Raw genomic sequence first — 17,726 nt, forward strand, 5'->3', positions numbered from 1 at the left:
TACGACGTCGTTCCGCTTATCCTTTTTAAGGAAATAAATGATTTTCCTTTTTTTGCCCTTTCGACCCAAGCCCACACCGGATATTGTCAAATCAGGCCCATATGGGATCAACAGTATGCATATAGCATATTCATGCTGGATGGGGTATAAATGTAAGAGTTTAAAACTAGGAGGGTATAACTGCAAAAAACATATTTTCCTCATCTTAGGGTTTATCTGTCCCAAAACACGAATATTTTCAAAGGGTTTTACAGAGGGGTGATTCAGAGAGACGAGCCAAAGGGGAAAAAAAAGAAGAAGATCAACGGCGATGTCATCCAATGTGATTGCTTCACTGTCGCAGAGCTTTAGACAGGTTCCACCACCAGCTGTTCCTGCCTTTCTGGACTGTCTTTTGAGCTCAACAAGCGTATCTCCTTCTACCCTCTACGGATCACTCGTCGAAGACTTTCCCAATCTCTTAGAGGTATGCCTTGTTTTTTTTCCTTGTCATTCCGTGGACAAACCATGTCCGCGCTTAGCATCACAAGCTTCGGAACTCCGTTATATTCCCTCACGGTTCATATAATTATTCAACATTGTATTGGATTATACCCTAAGTAACTCTCCTTGTGCCGATGAGCTCAGCCTTAGTCCATTGTATCATCTTTCAAGGAGGGAGGACATGTTGCATTGCGCTACGATGGGTGCTTGAACGAGTAGCTGTTTAGGATTTTCTTGTTTCTGTGGTTAATTTCAACCTGGGTTAGGATTTTAGAGTTGTTTCTAAGTTTCGTTATTGGAAACTTTGTTCGATGGGGCACTGATGCACTTAAATAGGACTCCATAAAAGGGGAGAAGAAGTTTGACTCTGATTGCTGCAACTATGTCGCATCATTGGTGGCTGGGCTATGTCATCTACTGGAGAAGTTTGGTGAGTTCGATATTGGAATTTTGTGAAATATGTATCTAATACTGAAGCACATATAACACTATCAATTTGGCTGGTTAGAGATGCGCTTTATTGAGCTTATGAGGTTGAGGCGGCTTTCTGTTTGATTATTCACACCAGTTTTGGCACAGGATCAGGAAATGATCATAATGGACTGCAGTTATTTGTCGGGAGAGTCTTTATCCCGCTAATGGGGATGGTCCGTGCATATGATTCGGAAATGCTTAACAAGGTTGTGTACTGCTGTCATAACTCACATTGTCACATCTCTGCTTGCTTGTAGCTGATTTTGTTCCTTTTTTTGTTTGTTTGTACCAGATTATACGGTCTTTCTTTGATGTAGTGATTAGGACTAATGCATGGGATATGTTGCAAGCGAATTTGGTGCAGTTTTTACTGAAATCAGTTGGTGTTTCTGTTGGTATGCTTCGACATGGAGAATCAGATATCATCAAATGGGGGGAGTTTCCAGTTACTGATGGTCCAACTGATGAAAATGGCATTTTATCACAGTTTTGGTCCTTTCCACTTTCGCTGTCCTGCCATCTCCTGACTGTGGCATTTGAGGCTGCTTTTCAAAATCTTCAAACAGATTCTACGGCGGAAAAGTTTGCAGCTGATTTGCTTTGGGATTTGTGCAACATGACTGAGCGATTGTTGTTACTGAGTGCGGAGCATCGTTCATGCGCTGTTAGCTTTCTCCTCCCTGCTATTTTCAAGGCATTTGCTGCTCAGTGCTCATTGCAGATCTCACTTCATGGAACAATGTACATACTTTCAAGGTAAAGGTTAACCACCTGAAAATAATATACCTTTAATTAAGTGTATTGTTTTGTCATTGGTTATGATTGTGAAACTGTAATTTCCAGGAATAATTTCATCAATAAAATTTGGGAATGCTGCAAAAAGCTTTTCTCGGTTGGAACTTTAGAGAGAAGGGATGCCTATAGTGTACTCTCTTTGTATCTTCCTTCTGTCTGTTACAAGGAAGGAAATGGGAGTCATGTCTTAGAAGGAGAAGCTGTAGAATTTGACTTGAGATCTGAAAAAGAGTTTTGGGATGAAATCAAGAAAGGCTTGGTATGCCAATTATATCCCCTACTTCTGAAGATGTTTAGTTTTCCACGTCAAGTGCGTAGATGATTAGAAAAGCCAATTATTTTTTTCCATTCAGGTTGATGATGAGAGCTTGGTGAGGAAGCACTCATTGCATATACTGAAATCTGTTCTAGCCATAAGTGAAGTGAACCAGGACCATTCAAGCCATCCAAAAAAGAAGTCCAAAAGAGATTCAGCTCCTCGTGGTATGACGAAGAGGGAGACATGGGCCAAAAAGGAAGCCAAGTCACTTGGTGTCGGGAAGTTGTTTGGCTCAATTGACTCTGGGTTGACGAGTCAGCAAGGATGGGAAGCTTTTCTGCTTCTGTATGAGATGCTTGAGGAATATGGTACTCATCTTGTTGAAGCAGCTTGGAGTAACCAGGTCTGACACTCATTTATCTCAACTTGTAATTTTTTTTTTGTGATAGTTTCTATTCTGGATGCTTTTTTCCTCCTTTGCTGGAGCTTCTCTGCTCATTCCTTTGTAATTTCTTGCAGATTGACTTGCTACTCAAGTCATCTTTCCCTGGTGATAGATCCTTGAACTTCACAAGTGAGGGTTCTCATCAACGTCACGTAGAGACTCCAGATGAAGCAACTGGAATTTCTAATTGGTTAGAAGTTCTTTGGAATCGGGGGTTTCGTCATGATAATCCTATAGGTACTGATTGCTTGATGGAACATCTTATTTAACTACAGTTTCTATAGTCTTTTCCACTGGTCCATCAGACAAATTAATCACTCGGAAATTAGGATTCTTATGGTGATATGATTTGCCTCCGAGATATTTGCCTGTCATGTTCATTCTTTTATTAATTCATCTTTTTAAATTGTAGTCAGGTGCATGATTATGGAGTCATTTCTAAAGGTTGAATGGAGTAGATATGGAAGTCTCACGAGATCAATGCGCGAAAGCTTTGTTCTTGGTCCATTCATGGAGGGTTTGAACGATCCCATCCACCACAAAGATTTTGGTAGGTGCTTGAATCTTATTCGAGCAAGTTATTTCAGCGTCATTAATATATTTAGGAGTTTTCTTGCTATTGGTTTCACTTGGTAATCTTGCTAAAGGAATAACTAGATTTATTTCTTGCTTGTATGGCATGTCTCAGGCCTTAAAGGAATCTATAGCTCAAGGACAATTGAAGGTGCAGTTCGATTTGTATATGTGTATACAAGTTGCCTCAACCCAGAGTAGGGAGTTTCAAACTTAAGTTACTTAACGCACGTCCATCTTCTTTATGGTTTTGGCAGATCATGTTGTCTTTGCTGCTCCTGCTTATTTCTATTATTGCTCATATACAGATATTCAGAAATTTGAAAGTTCTCAAGCCTTTGAGACTTTTATGGGCATGTAGTTTTTTTTAATCATTATGCTTGTCTTAGTGGTTTGCTCATCTTTTCAGGCATCAGATGGGTTTTGTAATCAATTTGGCATCTCTTGCAAAAAAGCAATCTTTTGGTAGGGCTGGGTTAGTGGCTCTTGGGGAATGTATTGCTTCTTCAGCTGATGTAGTTGGAGGATACAGGAACATGGAAATGGAAAGTCCCAAAGATGAACTTTCCAAGGGGTCCCAAGTTGAATCTTGTAATGGGCATATAATTCAAGATGATATAGCACGTTTACTGGATGTCTTGAGGTTTGTTGCGGAGAGCAGCAAACAACATTTCAATCCTAATTATCGTGTTCGAGGTTTGTAATAAACGAAATGGTCATATTTACTTATGTCTCTTATGGCTGTTTGTGCATTTCTTCAAGATAATTCTAACATTTGAGCATCATTGTTTGAACTGTGATTTTACCAACACTAGTGTATCAGAAAATGTTGGAAGCTGCTGCTTCAGTGGTGAATCCTTGCAGTGTTCCTCTTGGCATACTTCTGCAATTTATTTCAGCATTTCCTCGGGATTTCACTGATTATAATGGTGAGCAAGAAATCTGTTTCACTTGTCCAATGTATGCAGAGCATTTTCTGACAGCATCTTCCTATTTCAGGTTCCTTACGGAGAGCCATGCAAGAATGGCTCTGGGGTTGCGGCAGAAAGCATTCAAACTACACTAGTGATGACTCTCGTGTTCTGGAAAGTCTTAATGGGTATCTGAATGGATTTGTTAGTAATCGTGTCGAGAGTTTTGATGATGAAGACTTGGATACGTGGGAAGTTCAAACAAAAAAATGGGCGAGAGTACTTTTCCTCGTAATCAATGATGAAGAAGATCTTTCCCATATCCTGCTGGTTTGTAGTCTTTGGCTGTGTTCTTAACATACCGGACTAAAATTTATGGAAAAATCTTTATATTACTCTTTATTTTGTGTTGTGTGCTTTGTGGTTGTTATGTGTTGGAAATTTGACAGTCTTGTTGATTTGCAGTTCATTCAAAACCATGGGGTTAGCATCTGCAAACAGCAAAACCAACTGGAGTGGTCGCCTGTAAAGTTTCTAATCCTTATTTTGGGTATACTTATGGAGCTTAATATTCTGCAAGAGGGAATTACTGAGCTCTGTGCTAACGTAGAAGACAAGTCAAACAACGGCTTTATAGAGAAAGCTGAAGGATGGATTATTGCCAGAGCTCCAATCATTCATGAAAAGTTTGTTGTTGTTTACTTATCAATCTTGGTAATCATGAAACGGAAGCATGTCGAACTTCCTTGCTAAACAATGATGTATTTGTTTTTCTTCTATCCGTGCTTAATTGGATGTTCTTTCGTGGCCTGATAATGCAGGAGGACCTGATATCTTATGCAGATTCATTATGTTCAATATTCTCGTCTCACATTGCCATGGAGAATGAGAATCTGCCTGGTTCTGTAAGAGGGAAATTAGGGGGACCAAGTCAGCGCCGACTGTCTATTTCCACTACGACTGCTGTCTTGGGAGCTGTATGTTTTCTTTTCTTATAGTTCGTGTAGAATACATAAATGTACTAGACTCCATAAGCTTATTGTGTCTGTATGAATGAAGCCACAAAATTGAATGACTATCATTTATCTTATTTATGATGAACAGGTAACATCTGTGAAAGCTATTGCGTTGATCTCATCATATTGCATTCAGTTCAAGAGTGGTGTTCAGCTCAAGTTTGCATTGGCTTTCTTTTGGAAGTTCTTCCAGCATACTATTTCATCTCAAAAGTGTAATTCTGAGGTATGCTGTCATCTCAAATTTCCAGACAACTGGTAACATGAACTATGTCTTATATCTTCGTATACTTTTCACTTCTCTTAAATTGATTCCCACTAACCTGAATGTTTCTGGCCAGGTTTCGGCTGAGATCTGCCTTGCTGCATTTGAAGCACTAACTCCAGTACTGAACACATTTGTTTCCTTGTGTTTAGCTGAAGCTTTTAATCTTTTTGAAAACTACAACACATTATTAACTTTGGTAGATGACAAAACTTGGTTAGAAGTCTTGGTCTCATCATTTCTTCAAAACATTAATGATCTTCTTGCAACTGGATTTTTGGTAAGGACTAGGCGGGCAGTCCTGCTGAACTGGAAGGTAACACGTCTTCTATTATTTATGTATTTATTTTAATGCGCTATTGTCTTGGAAGTGGGGTGATGGAATTGTATTTTGAAAAGACTCTTTTCAGTAGCCTTCTGCATTTTTTCAGTTTTGAGAGAACGACTGACTCTTTGTTTTTGATTCAGTGGCTTTGTGTGGAGTCTCTTTTATCACTCATGCATTTTGTTCAGACTAGACATATTTCAGAGGATAGGAGATCGTTATTCTCAGTTGACACAGTCAAAAGCATCTTCAATGATATTTTGGAAAGGTGAGATAAAGTTGATTCAACTGTTTCTGAGATTGGTATTTCTTGCGGACTCTATAAAATTCAAGTTGCTTTCGCTTTCAAACTTTCAGTGGCTGTGGAATTTCATCTTGGACTTCCATCATTGTTGTGCATTGCATGAATGCATGAAAGTATTAAAGGAACTTAATGACTGCAAGAAAAATTTGGAATTTCACTAAGTTTTCATTTTTGTACAACCTAATAATTTCTCAAATGAATGGGCCGTAGTTCTCATTAACAAATGTTGTTTCAGCATGGAACCTTTGTCTTTATTTTTGTAACTTCAGGCTCTTTCTTTTGATTTTCAGTCTTGAAAATGCCGGGGAGTGTTCTGTTTTGCCTATGCTGAGATCTGTCCGGCTTTCTTTGGAGATACTTGTCTCTGACAAATCAGATTGCAATGATTCCTCATGTGTAGACATCCAGGTTTCATTTGTATTATTGCTAGATTGAATGGAATTTTCGTCTGAAAAGCCTCTTTCAAAAATGAAGATGTGTGATCATTTCTGGTGGTACCTTGTGCGCAGATGGTGTGGCGGTTGGTCAATTCATGTTGGATACTGCATATCAGCTGCAACAAGAGACGGGTTGCACCCATTGCTGCTCTCTTGTCATCTGTCTTGAATTCTTCTTTGTTTGGCAACATGGACATGCACATAACTAAAGATGGATCAGGTCCTCTGAAATGGGTATGCAGCTTTGTTTTTTTTGGTAAAATCATTTAAACGAACAAGAGAAAGAAAAGGCTTGATGATTTACCATTGTCTTTTCACAGTTTGTGGAGAAGGTTCTCGAGGAAGGCCAAAAAAGTCCCCGTACAATCCGTCTAGCAGCATTACATCTAACAGGGCTCTGGCTCTTGTATCCTAGAACTATAAAGTACTACATTAAAGAATTGAGGCTTCTGACTCTATACGGTTCTGGTGTGTCTAACAGCTTTTCTTTCTTTCATGTCATCTTTTTTCTTTAATTGCTTAATCATATTAAACTGTTTGTCTCTTGAATTGTGATCTTAGTTGCATTTGATGAGGATTTTGAAGCTGAATTATCTGACAATAGTGATGCAAGAACTGAAGTATCATTATTGGCAAAAAGCCCAGACCCTGAGCTGACAGAAGTAAGATTCATATTTAGGATACCACATTTAAAACTTTGGCCTCATTAATTAATTCAGCAAAATGATGTGCTCCATTGTTCTCTCAGGTTTTTATCAACACGGAGTTATATGCACGTGTCTCAATTGCTGCTCTGTTTCACACACTGGCTGATTTAGCTGATACGGTTGAACCAGTCTGTCATAATAAAGATTTCAAGGATGCGCTTGAGTCTGGAAAATTGTTTTTGTTGGAGCTTCTTGATGCCGTGGTACTTTAAAGTTTATTTATTATTGTGATAAAATTAGTGTATTAAATTCTGTTGATTACTATATGTGGTGGCAATGATCTACACTGGTCACTGGATGCTGCACTAGTGGGTGAATTATGATCACTGTTTCCAAGATCCAATTTATGGATTTCTAATTGGACTTCATTTTGGCACAGGTTCGTGACAAGGACCTTGCAAAGGAACTTTACAAGAAGTATAGTGCTGTAAGTATTACATTCCATATCTGTTATTTCTCTCTTTTAAGTTTCAACAAGTGACACTAAGTGAACATATAACACAAGTAATCAAACCATATTGACTGTAATTTCTTGGCCCTTTTGAGCAGATCCATAGACGAAAAATACGTGCTTGGCAGATGATATGTATTATGTCACGATTTGTCAGTGATGACACCGTTGGCCAAGTTGCAGAGAGCTTGCATCTATGCTTATATGTAAGTGACCAAGAACAGACTCAACTAAATAGCGAAAGATTGCCTCTTGCTTATTATACAAATATCTGTACTATGTTCCAGTTTATATGACATAATGGTTCCCCATGTGGTTTGCTTGCAGAGAAACAACCTGCCTGCTGTTCGGCAATACCTAGAAACCTTTGCCATCAACATTTACTTGAAATTTCCATCACTGGTAAGTAACTTCTTGATGTTATCCCATAAAGAAACTTGTAGTAAAATTTTGTTTATGAAATATTGCTGGAGAAACTATGCTTCTTAACAGGTCGAGATAACATTTATGCTTCCACCCTTCTGGAAATATTAAAAGTTTCCAAAATTTTGTCTCAAGTTTTCAAAATTTTGTCTCTGTTTAGTCATTATTATTTGGTTGCATCACAGGTTGAAGAGCAGTTGGTTCCTATACTTAAAAATTACGACATGAAGCCTCAGGTGAATCTTGTGTAGGACAAGTTCCTTTCCTAAATTTATGTGAAAACCATTTGAATTTTGTAGAAGTCTTCAAAGGAATCAATTGATAGCATTTTCATTTGGTGTACTAGCATTTTCATTTGGTGTACTGCAGGCTCTCTCATCCTACGTCTTTATAGCAGCCAATGTCATCCTCCATTCACAGAAAGCAACTCAACAAAAGCATCTGGAAGAACTACTCCCACCAATAGTTCCATTATTAACCTCACATCATCATAGCTTGCGTGGTTTTACACAGGTCTGTTTTATAGAGACCCCATCTGCGTGTGAAATCCCATATTCTGATTAGCCTATGATTTCTGTCATATTTTGGTCTTACTCTCATTTCCTCTTGTTGTCATTCTACAGTTATTAGTACATCAAGTATTGTTTAGACTGTTTCCACCTCTACAGTCGGCATCCTCTCAATCGTTGCCATTAGAGAATCGTTCTTTTGAAAATTTGAAGTCATACCTCGACAAGAATCCTGACTGTGCAAGGTATAATGTCATTCTCGAGTTGACGTCTCTATTAGTTCTTGAACAATTGAAATTGTGATTTGTGAATATTCTTTTGTGATGTAGATTACGATCATCAATGGAAGGATATCTTGGTGCCTATAATCCCAGTACTGCTGCCACTCCTTCTGGCGTTTTTGTCAACCGAGTTGAGGTAAGCAACATGATCAAACTAACCACTCTCTACCAGAAGTTATCTTATTGGTTCCTACCGATCTATGGGCCTTTGGTTGTTTTGTCTTCAATGATTTGCTCTTGAGTGACGGACAATGACACTTCTTGGGTTTTGTCATTATTATGATTCGCATTCCTTGAATGGTACCGTTGCCAAACCAATTTTAACATCATTTCTTGATGATGGTGTAGGAAAATGACTTCGAATGTGTTCCAACATGCCTAATGGACCATGTGCTTTCTTTTCTGAATGTAAGCAGAAAAACAATTGTAGAATATTTTTCTCTTTTATGTTTGCTGCTGTCTCATTTTAAAGGGTTGCAGAATGTAAGGGAAGATCTTCGAGTTTCCATGGCAAAGGACGCAGACATCATTAAGACCGAAGGCTTAAAGATTGAAGAAGATTCCAACTGTACTGAGAGGAAGTCCACTTCTGCGGAAGAAAGGCTACCTGAACCATTCACAGACCTTCCCCGGGATTTCCAGAAAAAGATTACCCTATCCAAGCTCGAACAGCAAAATGCTCGTTCTAGTTCCATGCTAGCGCATGAGGAAAGTTATAAAAAGCTTATGGGTATGTACATGATACGAAGCCCATTTCTTCCATTCACGTTCTGTAGCCATATTCTTTGCATTCTCCCTACATCATACCGAGAAAAGTACTTTTCCTCGGAATTTTACAGAAATGGAGAAGGAGGATGAGCTTGTTAGTCAGCTCTTACGGTCTAGAAGCATGGAAGTTGAACGGTTGAAAGCGGGTCGGCAGAGTTTAATTGTTGTGGCTTCATTTCTTGATCGTATACCTAATCTTGCTGGACTAGCCCGTACATGCGAGGTATAGTTGTTTCTTTCTTACTCTCTGATCCAAGGAAAAAAAAAGGATTCATCTTTTTGGCTCTTACACGCTCTACTTGTGTTAATGCCACGACTGCATCCTTCCAGGTATTCAAAGCATCAGGTCTTGCTGTTGCAGACACAAGCATAATTAACGATAAACAGTTCCAACTGATAAGGTACAGTAATTAAATCGGATAATCTGCTCAAGAATTTTCTTATTGCAAAATATAGGTAATATTCAAGGGAGAAAGTTGAAAGGTCTTTTGAGGAATCATAAGTTGGTAAAATTTTTTCTTCAATCTTAATCAAACACTTTAGAATATCCTGATCAATTACTGATGTGGATTTCTCGGGATGTAATTGTATTATCAAAGTATAATAGATCCAGAGACTCAACTCCGATGCATGTTATATAAATTGGAGAGTGTTAACATGAATCTTTAGATCATTTATATGGGTTGTATTCTGCAGCGTGACGGCAGAAAAATGGGTTCCAATCATCGAAGTTCCAGTTAACAGTTTGAAGCTGTATTTGGAGAGAAAGAAACGAGAAGGGTTCGCAATCTTGGGATTGGAGCAGACAGCAAATAGCATTCCGCTGGACAAATATCAATTTCCAACCAAGTCGGTAAGTTAGAAACATTAGATTTTCTTGGCCCTGTGTTCTTTATTTTTCTCTGCCACTGTGATGTGATGTGGAACCTAGTAATCATTGTCCTGGCCTTTTCATGGAACTGGCTATCTGTTGTTGGTGTGAAGGTGTTGGTGCTGGGGAGAGAAAAGGAGGGGATACCAGTGGACATAATACATGTATTAGATGCTTGTGTCGAGATTCCACAGCTTGGAGTTGTGAGGTCACTCAATGTTCACGTCAGTGCTGCCATTGCCATCTGGGAATACACCCGACAGCAACGCTGTCCACCCCCCTAGTTGTCACTTTCTCTTGTCCAAATGCCCATACATAAGATGGGTGGTTTCTCCATCGTCATTCATCATTAACTTACAGATTCATCTGATGCCTGTTTGCTATTTGTACCATATTCTGCTCCCTTTCGTTTTGTTTCTTTTTAATTTATTGGAACCAAGAATAATTGCATATTGCTTTTCATGTGGTTAGTGCTTTTTCACTTGGAGATTTTTACAGGACCTATTAAGACCTGACTCCACACTTCAAGGTAAAGCACCCCCGGAGACTGTTTTGGGATCTGCTCGTCTCCTGTGCGTTTTCTCGCATCTCATTTTATAACACTTCATTTATACATGAAACCGCCTTCTTCTCATCATCCGGGCCTACTTCTTGAGGAAGCTATAAATAGGGGTAGGCTTCATTTATACCAGTACTATTATCACATAAAGTAGAAGCGGTGAATGGTGTTGGAGTCATCGTCTATCCAAGGGACTTGCCATTGACGGTCGTATAAAGTAACCTCTTGGATAAGAACTCCGGCCACAGCTATGAACAAGAGTGTCTTGTAGAACAAGTTTCCCATTTGGTCCACCAAGTACGCCATGAAGACCATTGAGCAGCTCGGCTTCTGGAAGGTGGTATCTCCTCATCCATCCCCACCATGGTACAATGGAGGTGTCGAACAACACTGGTTCCTCGTTACTGCTTTTTTCCGGCTTCTCTTCCAGCCATTTTCTCCTCCTTGCCTCTGCAATTCCCTTTCTCTTGTCACTTTTTCGCAAATTAATAAACAACTGTCATTCAGATTCATTCTAACCAGCAACGATTACAGCGTCCCAATCGGTGCTCCCATCTTTCACGAACTGCTTCAGATCCCATGTCCCATCAACCCACCTCGACTCCTGGAGTACGCCCACCGTCTTCGTCTCTCCACCCCCGACCGCACCACTCTCCGCCGGCGGCGACGGCGGAATCTCTTTGACTACCGCGGCCGGCTTAGGAGGCTCGATCGCGGGGGTAGCGCCGGGGGGAGGTGGTGACATTGTCGGCGGAGGATCGAGGAGGGACGGAGAGGAGAGAGAAAGAGGTCTTGGGAACGAAATTGAGGTTTTGGAGAGAGGAAGGGAACAACGCCATGGAAATGGACATTTGTTCTTTGCTCCTCGCTTCTCAGCTTTTCTTCTGAATACGGCAACGAATGAAATGGAGCCTTGGGACAAGTGATTTTATCGTTAAACCGTGGCAGCAGTGTGTGTCGTTTTCGCTTCATCCAGTGCAACTACGTAACGTTTCTCTTTTGTGAAAAACGGTTTCAAATATGGGCCACAGAGGAGCCCAACTAGATCGGACCTTTGGGCATCAACAACTGATTCCAACCGCTGTGGTATTGACTTCAGAACACGTGGGCGTCATTCATTGATTGAACGAAGAATGCGACGATTTTATAAGTTTCCAGAACTACCCTAGCTGGTTTTCCATGTGTAGGGTGGGTGGCTTATAATTAATGTGAGATCATAAATGGGATGGGCAGAAGTGGAAATTGTCAAGTTACTTCCTTGCCCCTTGTAACTGCCAAGGTCTCCGTCGACTCTTTTTCTCGGTGTTTCACTTTCAGTTTTCTCTCCAATCTAGCAAAACCATGGACGCGTTCTCTTCCTTCTTCGACTCACGACCCGGCACTCGCTGGAACTATGATTCTCTCAAGAACTTCCGTCAGATTTCTCCCATCGTTCAGTCTCATCTTAAGCGTGTAAGTTTTCGCTTAATTCCTCGCCAAAACGGCGTTGTTGATTGGAGATCAAATTGGCGTTTAGAAACTCGTTAGGTTAGTTTTTGTATTTGTTATATTACATGACTGATCATGCTTCTAATTCTGTTTCGTTTTGGAGTCTCGATGTTTCTGATTGTTCGATCGCGTCTCGATTCATAGGGCTTTGTTTTTGTTGCCGTTTAATTGATAAGGGGACTACAATGCAAGGTTTTGAATGAAGTTTTGGGTTTATGGGGTTTCTCTTTTTTTTCATTGCTTGGGGCAGAGTGAAATCGAAAGAGGATTTTATTCGCTGTGACTGAAGGTGATTGAAAACTGTACAAGCCAATGGGAAGTGCGTATCATGATTCTTGTATGGAAAGTGTTGGTCTTCGGCGATAGATAATGGGCGATTCTTGCTAATTATGACTTTGTGACTTCCTCTATATTGTGACTTTGTTTTTGTTCTTGCGCGCAATGTTTCTTCTTATAAAGTAAAGGAGTGCGCTCATGGTTCTGGATCCTCCGTTCATTTTTATTTGTTGTTCTAAAATTGTAGGTATATCTCACCTTGTGCTGTGCTTTGGTTGCATCCGCCTTTGGCGCGTATCTTCACCTTCTGTGGAATATAGGTGGCCTTCTCACTACATTCTGTCTCCTTGGAAGCATGATTTGGATGCTCTCTTCTCCTCCATATGAACAAGTATGCCCTTTTTCATATTGTCTTGAACATTTATTCCTTGCTTGTGGTGTTATGACATTTGTTTTCCTGAATGCAGAAAAAGAGGGTTTCCCTTCTGTTGCTCTCTGCAGTTCTTGAAGGTGCTTCCGTTGGTCCAGTGATCAAGTTGGGCATCGACAACGATCCTAGGTGCTTATCGCTAGCAGTTTTTGTCTTGAACTTGCCAAATTCCTTGTTATGAATATTTGTTGGTAATGCATATGAAACAAATTACATGTGTCATGATTTTCATTGACTGACGGTGGTATGTTTGTTTCAGAATCGTGATCACCGCATTCATAGGGACCGCAGTGGCTTTTGTGTGTTTCTCGGTGGCAGCAATGTTGGCAAGGCGGAGAGAGTACCTCTACCTTGGAGGGTTGCTTTCGTCAGGCGTTTCCATGCTTTTGTGGCTCCACTTGGCCTCTTCCATATTTGGTGGCTCTGCAGCTGTCTTTAAGTTTGAGGTAAACTGTCTTTCAGTAACCCCAAACTCTTCATAGGAATAACCTTCTGTTTTGGAAACATGTTCATGTTGTCTGCAGCTGTACTTTGGGCTGCTGGTGTTCGTGGGATACATGGTGGTGGACACTCAGGAGATAATTGAGAAGGCTCACAATGGAGACATGGACTATGTGAAACATGCCTTGACACTATTCACTGATTTCGTTGCAGTCTTTGTCCGAATTCTCATCATCATGGTAAGTTTTAAGTTGGCCTGATTCGTAAGTAATGGTTTTCGTGGTAGACATTTTAAATTTCGGGTGTGGTGCAGTTGAAGAACGCGTCGGAGAAAGGAGAGAAGAAGAAGAAGAGGAGAAGACAGAGTTGAGTCCGCTCTTGTTTTTCCACACATGGAACTGGTTAGGGTTTGGTGTGTTTAGGTGACAAGAGAAGGGTGAAGGGATTTCAGTTTACATTTTGTGTGAGTGATGTCTCTGATCCGACACACACACACACACATACGTACGTACATATGCAAACAAATGGGTAAAAGGTTGTGAGATTAAACCCAAATCACCATGAGGCGGCAGGTGGTAGTGATGAAAGTGTGAGGTTCTCTGAACCAAGGCCCGCATTCTGTTTATGCCCCCAAACCAATGCTTCGCATTGTTTTTAATTATCACTACTCCAACAAAAGAGTGTGTGTGAATGTCGTTCATTTATAGATTATGATACTAATTAATGACTCTCTGTGTCCCCACTCGCTCGGGGCTATGACCTTTCTTGCCATTTCCCTCCTCCATCATCCATCGGTTCTCTCCCTCCCTCTCTCTCTCTCTCTCTCTCTCTCTCTCTCTCTCTGTGTCTATTTGATGCATCATCATCATCATCATCATCATGCTTTAGCTCTCTTCCCCCCATTATCTTTCCACACCCTTCAGACAACTATAACAAGTGTTCCCACCCTCTCTCCAATTCTCTCTTTTTTTTTTATAATAAAAATAACATACATTTATTGTTCAACGAGTTTTCGAATTATCATTCCAGTCCATCGTCGATTCAACTTATCATTGTACATACACAAAATGTATATATACACGTACGAGTTCTCTAATCACATTATTTACAATCACCTCAATTTTCAAATATTTAAAAAAAAAAAGATTTGTTAATTTAAAAAAAAAAAAACTGTGCGAGTGTGGGACCCATCATTGAAATACTTTAACCAAATCAAACGGTGGAGAGAGGAGTTGAGGCCATGATGATCGTCATGGTGGTGGACGGTGACTTTTACAACATCCTTTGTTTTTTTTTTCAACAAAATGAAAACCATATATTTATTTATCAACATTATGTAATCATGCATCACATCTACATACATATACACATAAGAATATGCTAACAGAGTCGGTTCTCCGAAATCAATTAATATCTTCAAAACAAAATTTAAAATATTACCGTCTTCAGTTTTTATTCATACAAATATACATTTTTATTTATTCATTTTTGGGACTGAAAAAAATAAAAATTTTATGGATAAAAAGTCTATAAGGAAACCACAGAAATTATAATACATCGTGTTTTAAAAAAAATAAAAATCATGGAGCGTGAGAAGAGATGGAATAGATACATAAAGAAATTCGGGATCGGAATACGTCAACTCTTAACAACGTTGCATCAGAGATAATGATAAAAATAAACAAATATAATCTTACAGTCATTACTATTGTCAATAATAATAATAATAAAATTGTTATTTCATCAATCTTGGGTTGGAGATTGGAATCAATGGAAAAAGAAAAGTCCACGGTCAACATGAACTGGAAGGAACCACAAAGGTAGAAGCAAATCTCACCACTTATTAACTATTAATACCATAGGCCCAGCAAATGTAAACTAAATCAAATTATTACCTAATTGATTTAAAATTAAAATTAAAATAGATTATCTCTACCTCTCTCAGTAACACCAATGGAAAATTGAAGTAAAACCATAATAATAATAATAATAAGAGAAAGCAAAGTGGGAAGTTGAAACATTTACTTCATATACAAAGAGAAAAGAGGCCATTTTACAATTTCACACAAACCCTCGCTTTATCCCTCTTCCTCTTTTTCACAGCCATTTATTAGATTCCTCTCTCAATATTGAATTGTATGCACTGATAGCTCAGGGAACCAGAGAGAGAACGAAATTTCATCTCTGGATTTTTCTTTTCCTTTGTTCGATTTTTTATTTTCTGGGTTGTTCTTGTCTTCCTGGGATTTTTTGAATTTCTATGGACTGAGTTTTTTTTTAAAAATCTTTTCTTCGATAGTTTTTCTGGGTTTTTTTGGCTTTCGATTAGTTTCTGCAGCAGAAAACTTTTCTGGGTTTTTGTCGCAGAGAAGCGTTATTAATACCCAGTGTTTATATTCCAATATAGTTTGATTGCGACAACAATAATCATAATTTTCTTTCCATAATCTATCGTTTTATCTACAAAATTATCTGTCTTGCAATTTCCCCTGTGAGTTTATAAATTGTATTAATGTAAAATTTGAAAGAAGAGAGAAAAGGAGAGTCTATGGGGAAGCAAGGGCCGTGCTATCACTGTGGAGTTACGAGTGAGTTCTTGTTTCTCCAATTTCAATTCCATACCAAGAAATTGACCCAGACATTGATTGTCTATCTATACATATGCATACTTTTTCTGGGGACTGAATACAAGTTGTTTTGTGCTTTGATGAACAATTGTTTTCATTGACAAACGAACATAAACGAGCATTTTGAATTATGCTCTGTAATCACATGTCTGTAGTTGTGTATGGTCAATGGTTGAGGGGGGGAGGGGGGTGGAAGAACGCGATTACAGTGTCCAAATATGAGTATATAATGTTCAATTGTGGTGATTTTACAGCCCAATTGTCTGAATTAGATGTGATTGCATTGGTGTTAAAATTCTGTACGCTTTTTTTTGTTTTAGTGAAGATCATTGATCTTCCTAGAGATGAGCTTTATCATACGAATGAAGAGTAGTCCTCTCCGCATGTGTGGAGAAGGGCTTGTGAAATCAATGTATGATTTAGTTGAATTGCTGTCTCGGTTTGCACATTAATTTCTGTGCTGATAAAAGTAATTGCATAAGTTTTTGCATTATTGATGGCATTGTAACATGGTGGACAGAGTTCATTCGCACCCTTTTTGTTAAACTCAGAATTCCCTCTGGAAATTGAGTTGACTCAATGTACATTTCCTCGTTTGCTGATATGTCGTGTGTGTGAAAGCTTATATGTACCGACCGGCATATCTGTGGAAGTTGTGTTTTGTACTTAATGGGGTGTTTGGAAACAGGCACCCCTCTCTGGAGGAATGGGCCATCAGAGAAGCCAGTGCTTTGCAACGCATGTGGATCACGGTGGAGAACAAAGGGAACATTAGCAAACTACACACCTCTTCATGCTCGGGCTGATGCCGAAGAGAATGAGGATCACAGGGTTCAGAGGTTAAAGAGCTTATCTGTAAATAAGAACAAAGAAGCTAAGATGCTCAAGAGGAAAGCCGATCAAGAAAATGTCACGGTCAAAAGGGTTTCCCCAGAATTCAATCATGGTTTCAAGAAGGTGGTAGATGAGGATGCTGGCAATAGATCAAGTTCCGGGTCAGCTATATCAAACTCTGAGAGCTGTGCACAGTTAGGAAGTGTAGATGGGAGCGAGTTTACAGGTTTGGTGCTCTCTGCTATTAATACACATGGCTGGCTGTACACATTTTGAAGCTAGTACCCTATACGTTGTCCTGAGTTTTAGATTCATTCTTATTTCGCTCTTTAACCAACTACTAGCTGGTCTTTAAAGCAGCTCCTTTATGCCCATGTGCCCTCTTTATCAGGTCCAGCACAGTCTAACGTGTGGGATACATCTGTTCCTTGCAAGAGAAGGACATGGGTGGGCCGTCCAAAGCCGTCTTCCGTTGAAAAGCTCAGAAAAGACCTCTATAATATTCTACAAGAGCAGCAATCATCTTGTTTCTCTGGTTCGTCTGAGGAGGATCTGCTTTTCGAGAATGAAACACCGATGGTTTCAGTTGAGATAGGACACGGAAGTGTTCTCATGAGGCATCCACATTTGGTTTCACGAGAAGAGGAATCTGAAGCCAGCTCGCTTTCAGTTGAGAACAAATCCTCACTGAATGAGTCATATTCACATTCTGGGAAGTCTATTAGCAATGGAGCTGCAAAAGCTCCAAACTTTGCTGGACAAGCAATTCAGCAG

General features: G+C 39.5%; 4 protein-coding genes across 7 annotated transcripts in view; 3 read left to right on the forward strand and 1 right to left on the reverse strand.

The window, feature by feature from the left end:
• The first annotated feature begins 253 nt into the window (after positions 1-253).
• Positions 254-10,759, forward strand: LOC104798352. 3 transcript variants are annotated; one of them, XM_010520395.1, is made up of 35 exons: positions 254-466; positions 820-913; positions 1,063-1,163; positions 1,250-1,713; positions 1,801-2,011; positions 2,106-2,414; positions 2,531-2,693; positions 2,869-3,006; positions 3,145-3,226; positions 3,439-3,725; positions 3,845-3,958; positions 4,029-4,270; positions 4,406-4,654; positions 4,762-4,917; positions 5,045-5,182; positions 5,298-5,537; positions 5,690-5,814; positions 6,141-6,258; positions 6,360-6,521; positions 6,608-6,755; positions 6,849-6,949; positions 7,036-7,197; positions 7,374-7,421; positions 7,544-7,651; positions 7,773-7,847; positions 8,054-8,104; positions 8,238-8,381; positions 8,492-8,622; positions 8,707-8,794; positions 9,007-9,066; positions 9,139-9,388; positions 9,498-9,649; positions 9,757-9,827; positions 10,123-10,279; positions 10,411-10,759. In XM_010520395.1, the coding sequence occupies exons 1-35, from the start codon at positions 311-313 to the stop codon at positions 10,579-10,581; spliced, it is 5,466 nt and encodes a 1,821-aa protein (XP_010518697.1). In that variant the 5' UTR covers positions 254-310; the 3' UTR covers positions 10,582-10,759. The 3 variants fall into 3 exon arrangements, with proteins under 3 accessions (XP_010518697.1, XP_010518698.1, XP_010518699.1); XM_010520396.1 differs by having other exon boundaries at positions 374-466; positions 1,052-1,163; XM_010520397.1 differs by having other exon boundaries at positions 377-466; positions 833-913; positions 1,052-1,163.
• A 120-nt stretch (positions 10,760-10,879) lies between these two features.
• On the reverse strand, positions 10,880-11,691 carry LOC104798353. Its single transcript, XM_010520398.2, is given in 3 exon segments — positions 10,880-11,166; positions 11,168-11,306; positions 11,376-11,691. Coding segments are annotated over 3 exon segments (534 nt in total). The 5' UTR covers positions 11,602-11,691; the 3' UTR covers positions 10,880-10,997.
• Positions 11,692-12,092: 401 nt separating this feature from the next.
• Positions 12,093-14,218, forward strand: LOC104798354 (bax inhibitor 1-like). The gene is made up of 6 exons (XM_010520400.2): positions 12,093-12,308; positions 12,868-13,011; positions 13,088-13,179; positions 13,310-13,496; positions 13,575-13,730; positions 13,805-14,218. The coding sequence occupies exons 1-6, from the start codon at positions 12,198-12,200 to the stop codon at positions 13,859-13,861; spliced, it is 747 nt and encodes a 248-aa protein (XP_010518702.1). The 5' UTR covers positions 12,093-12,197; the 3' UTR covers positions 13,862-14,218.
• A 1,331-nt stretch (positions 14,219-15,549) lies between these two features.
• The window catches only part of LOC104798355 (GATA transcription factor 26-like), a 4,361-nt gene continuing 2,184 nt past the window's right edge, over positions 15,550-17,726 (forward strand). Inside the window, exons 1-3 of one of the 2 annotated variants that reach the window (XM_019200676.1) lie at positions 15,550-16,079; positions 16,807-17,178; positions 17,344-17,726. In XM_019200676.1, the coding sequence (XP_019056221.1) occupies positions 16,040-16,079; positions 16,807-17,178; positions 17,344-17,726 (795 nt within the window). In that variant the 5' untranslated portion in view covers positions 15,550-16,039. The remainder of the gene's footprint in view (positions 16,080-16,806; positions 17,179-17,343) is intronic. The other variant, XM_010520401.1, reaches the window with a different exon arrangement.

This window comes from Tarenaya hassleriana, unplaced genomic scaffold (assembly GCF_000463585.1).
Source record: "Tarenaya hassleriana unplaced genomic scaffold, ASM46358v1 Cleome53, whole genome shotgun sequence".
Taxonomy (NCBI): Eukaryota; Viridiplantae; Streptophyta; class Magnoliopsida; order Brassicales; family Cleomaceae; genus Tarenaya; species Tarenaya hassleriana.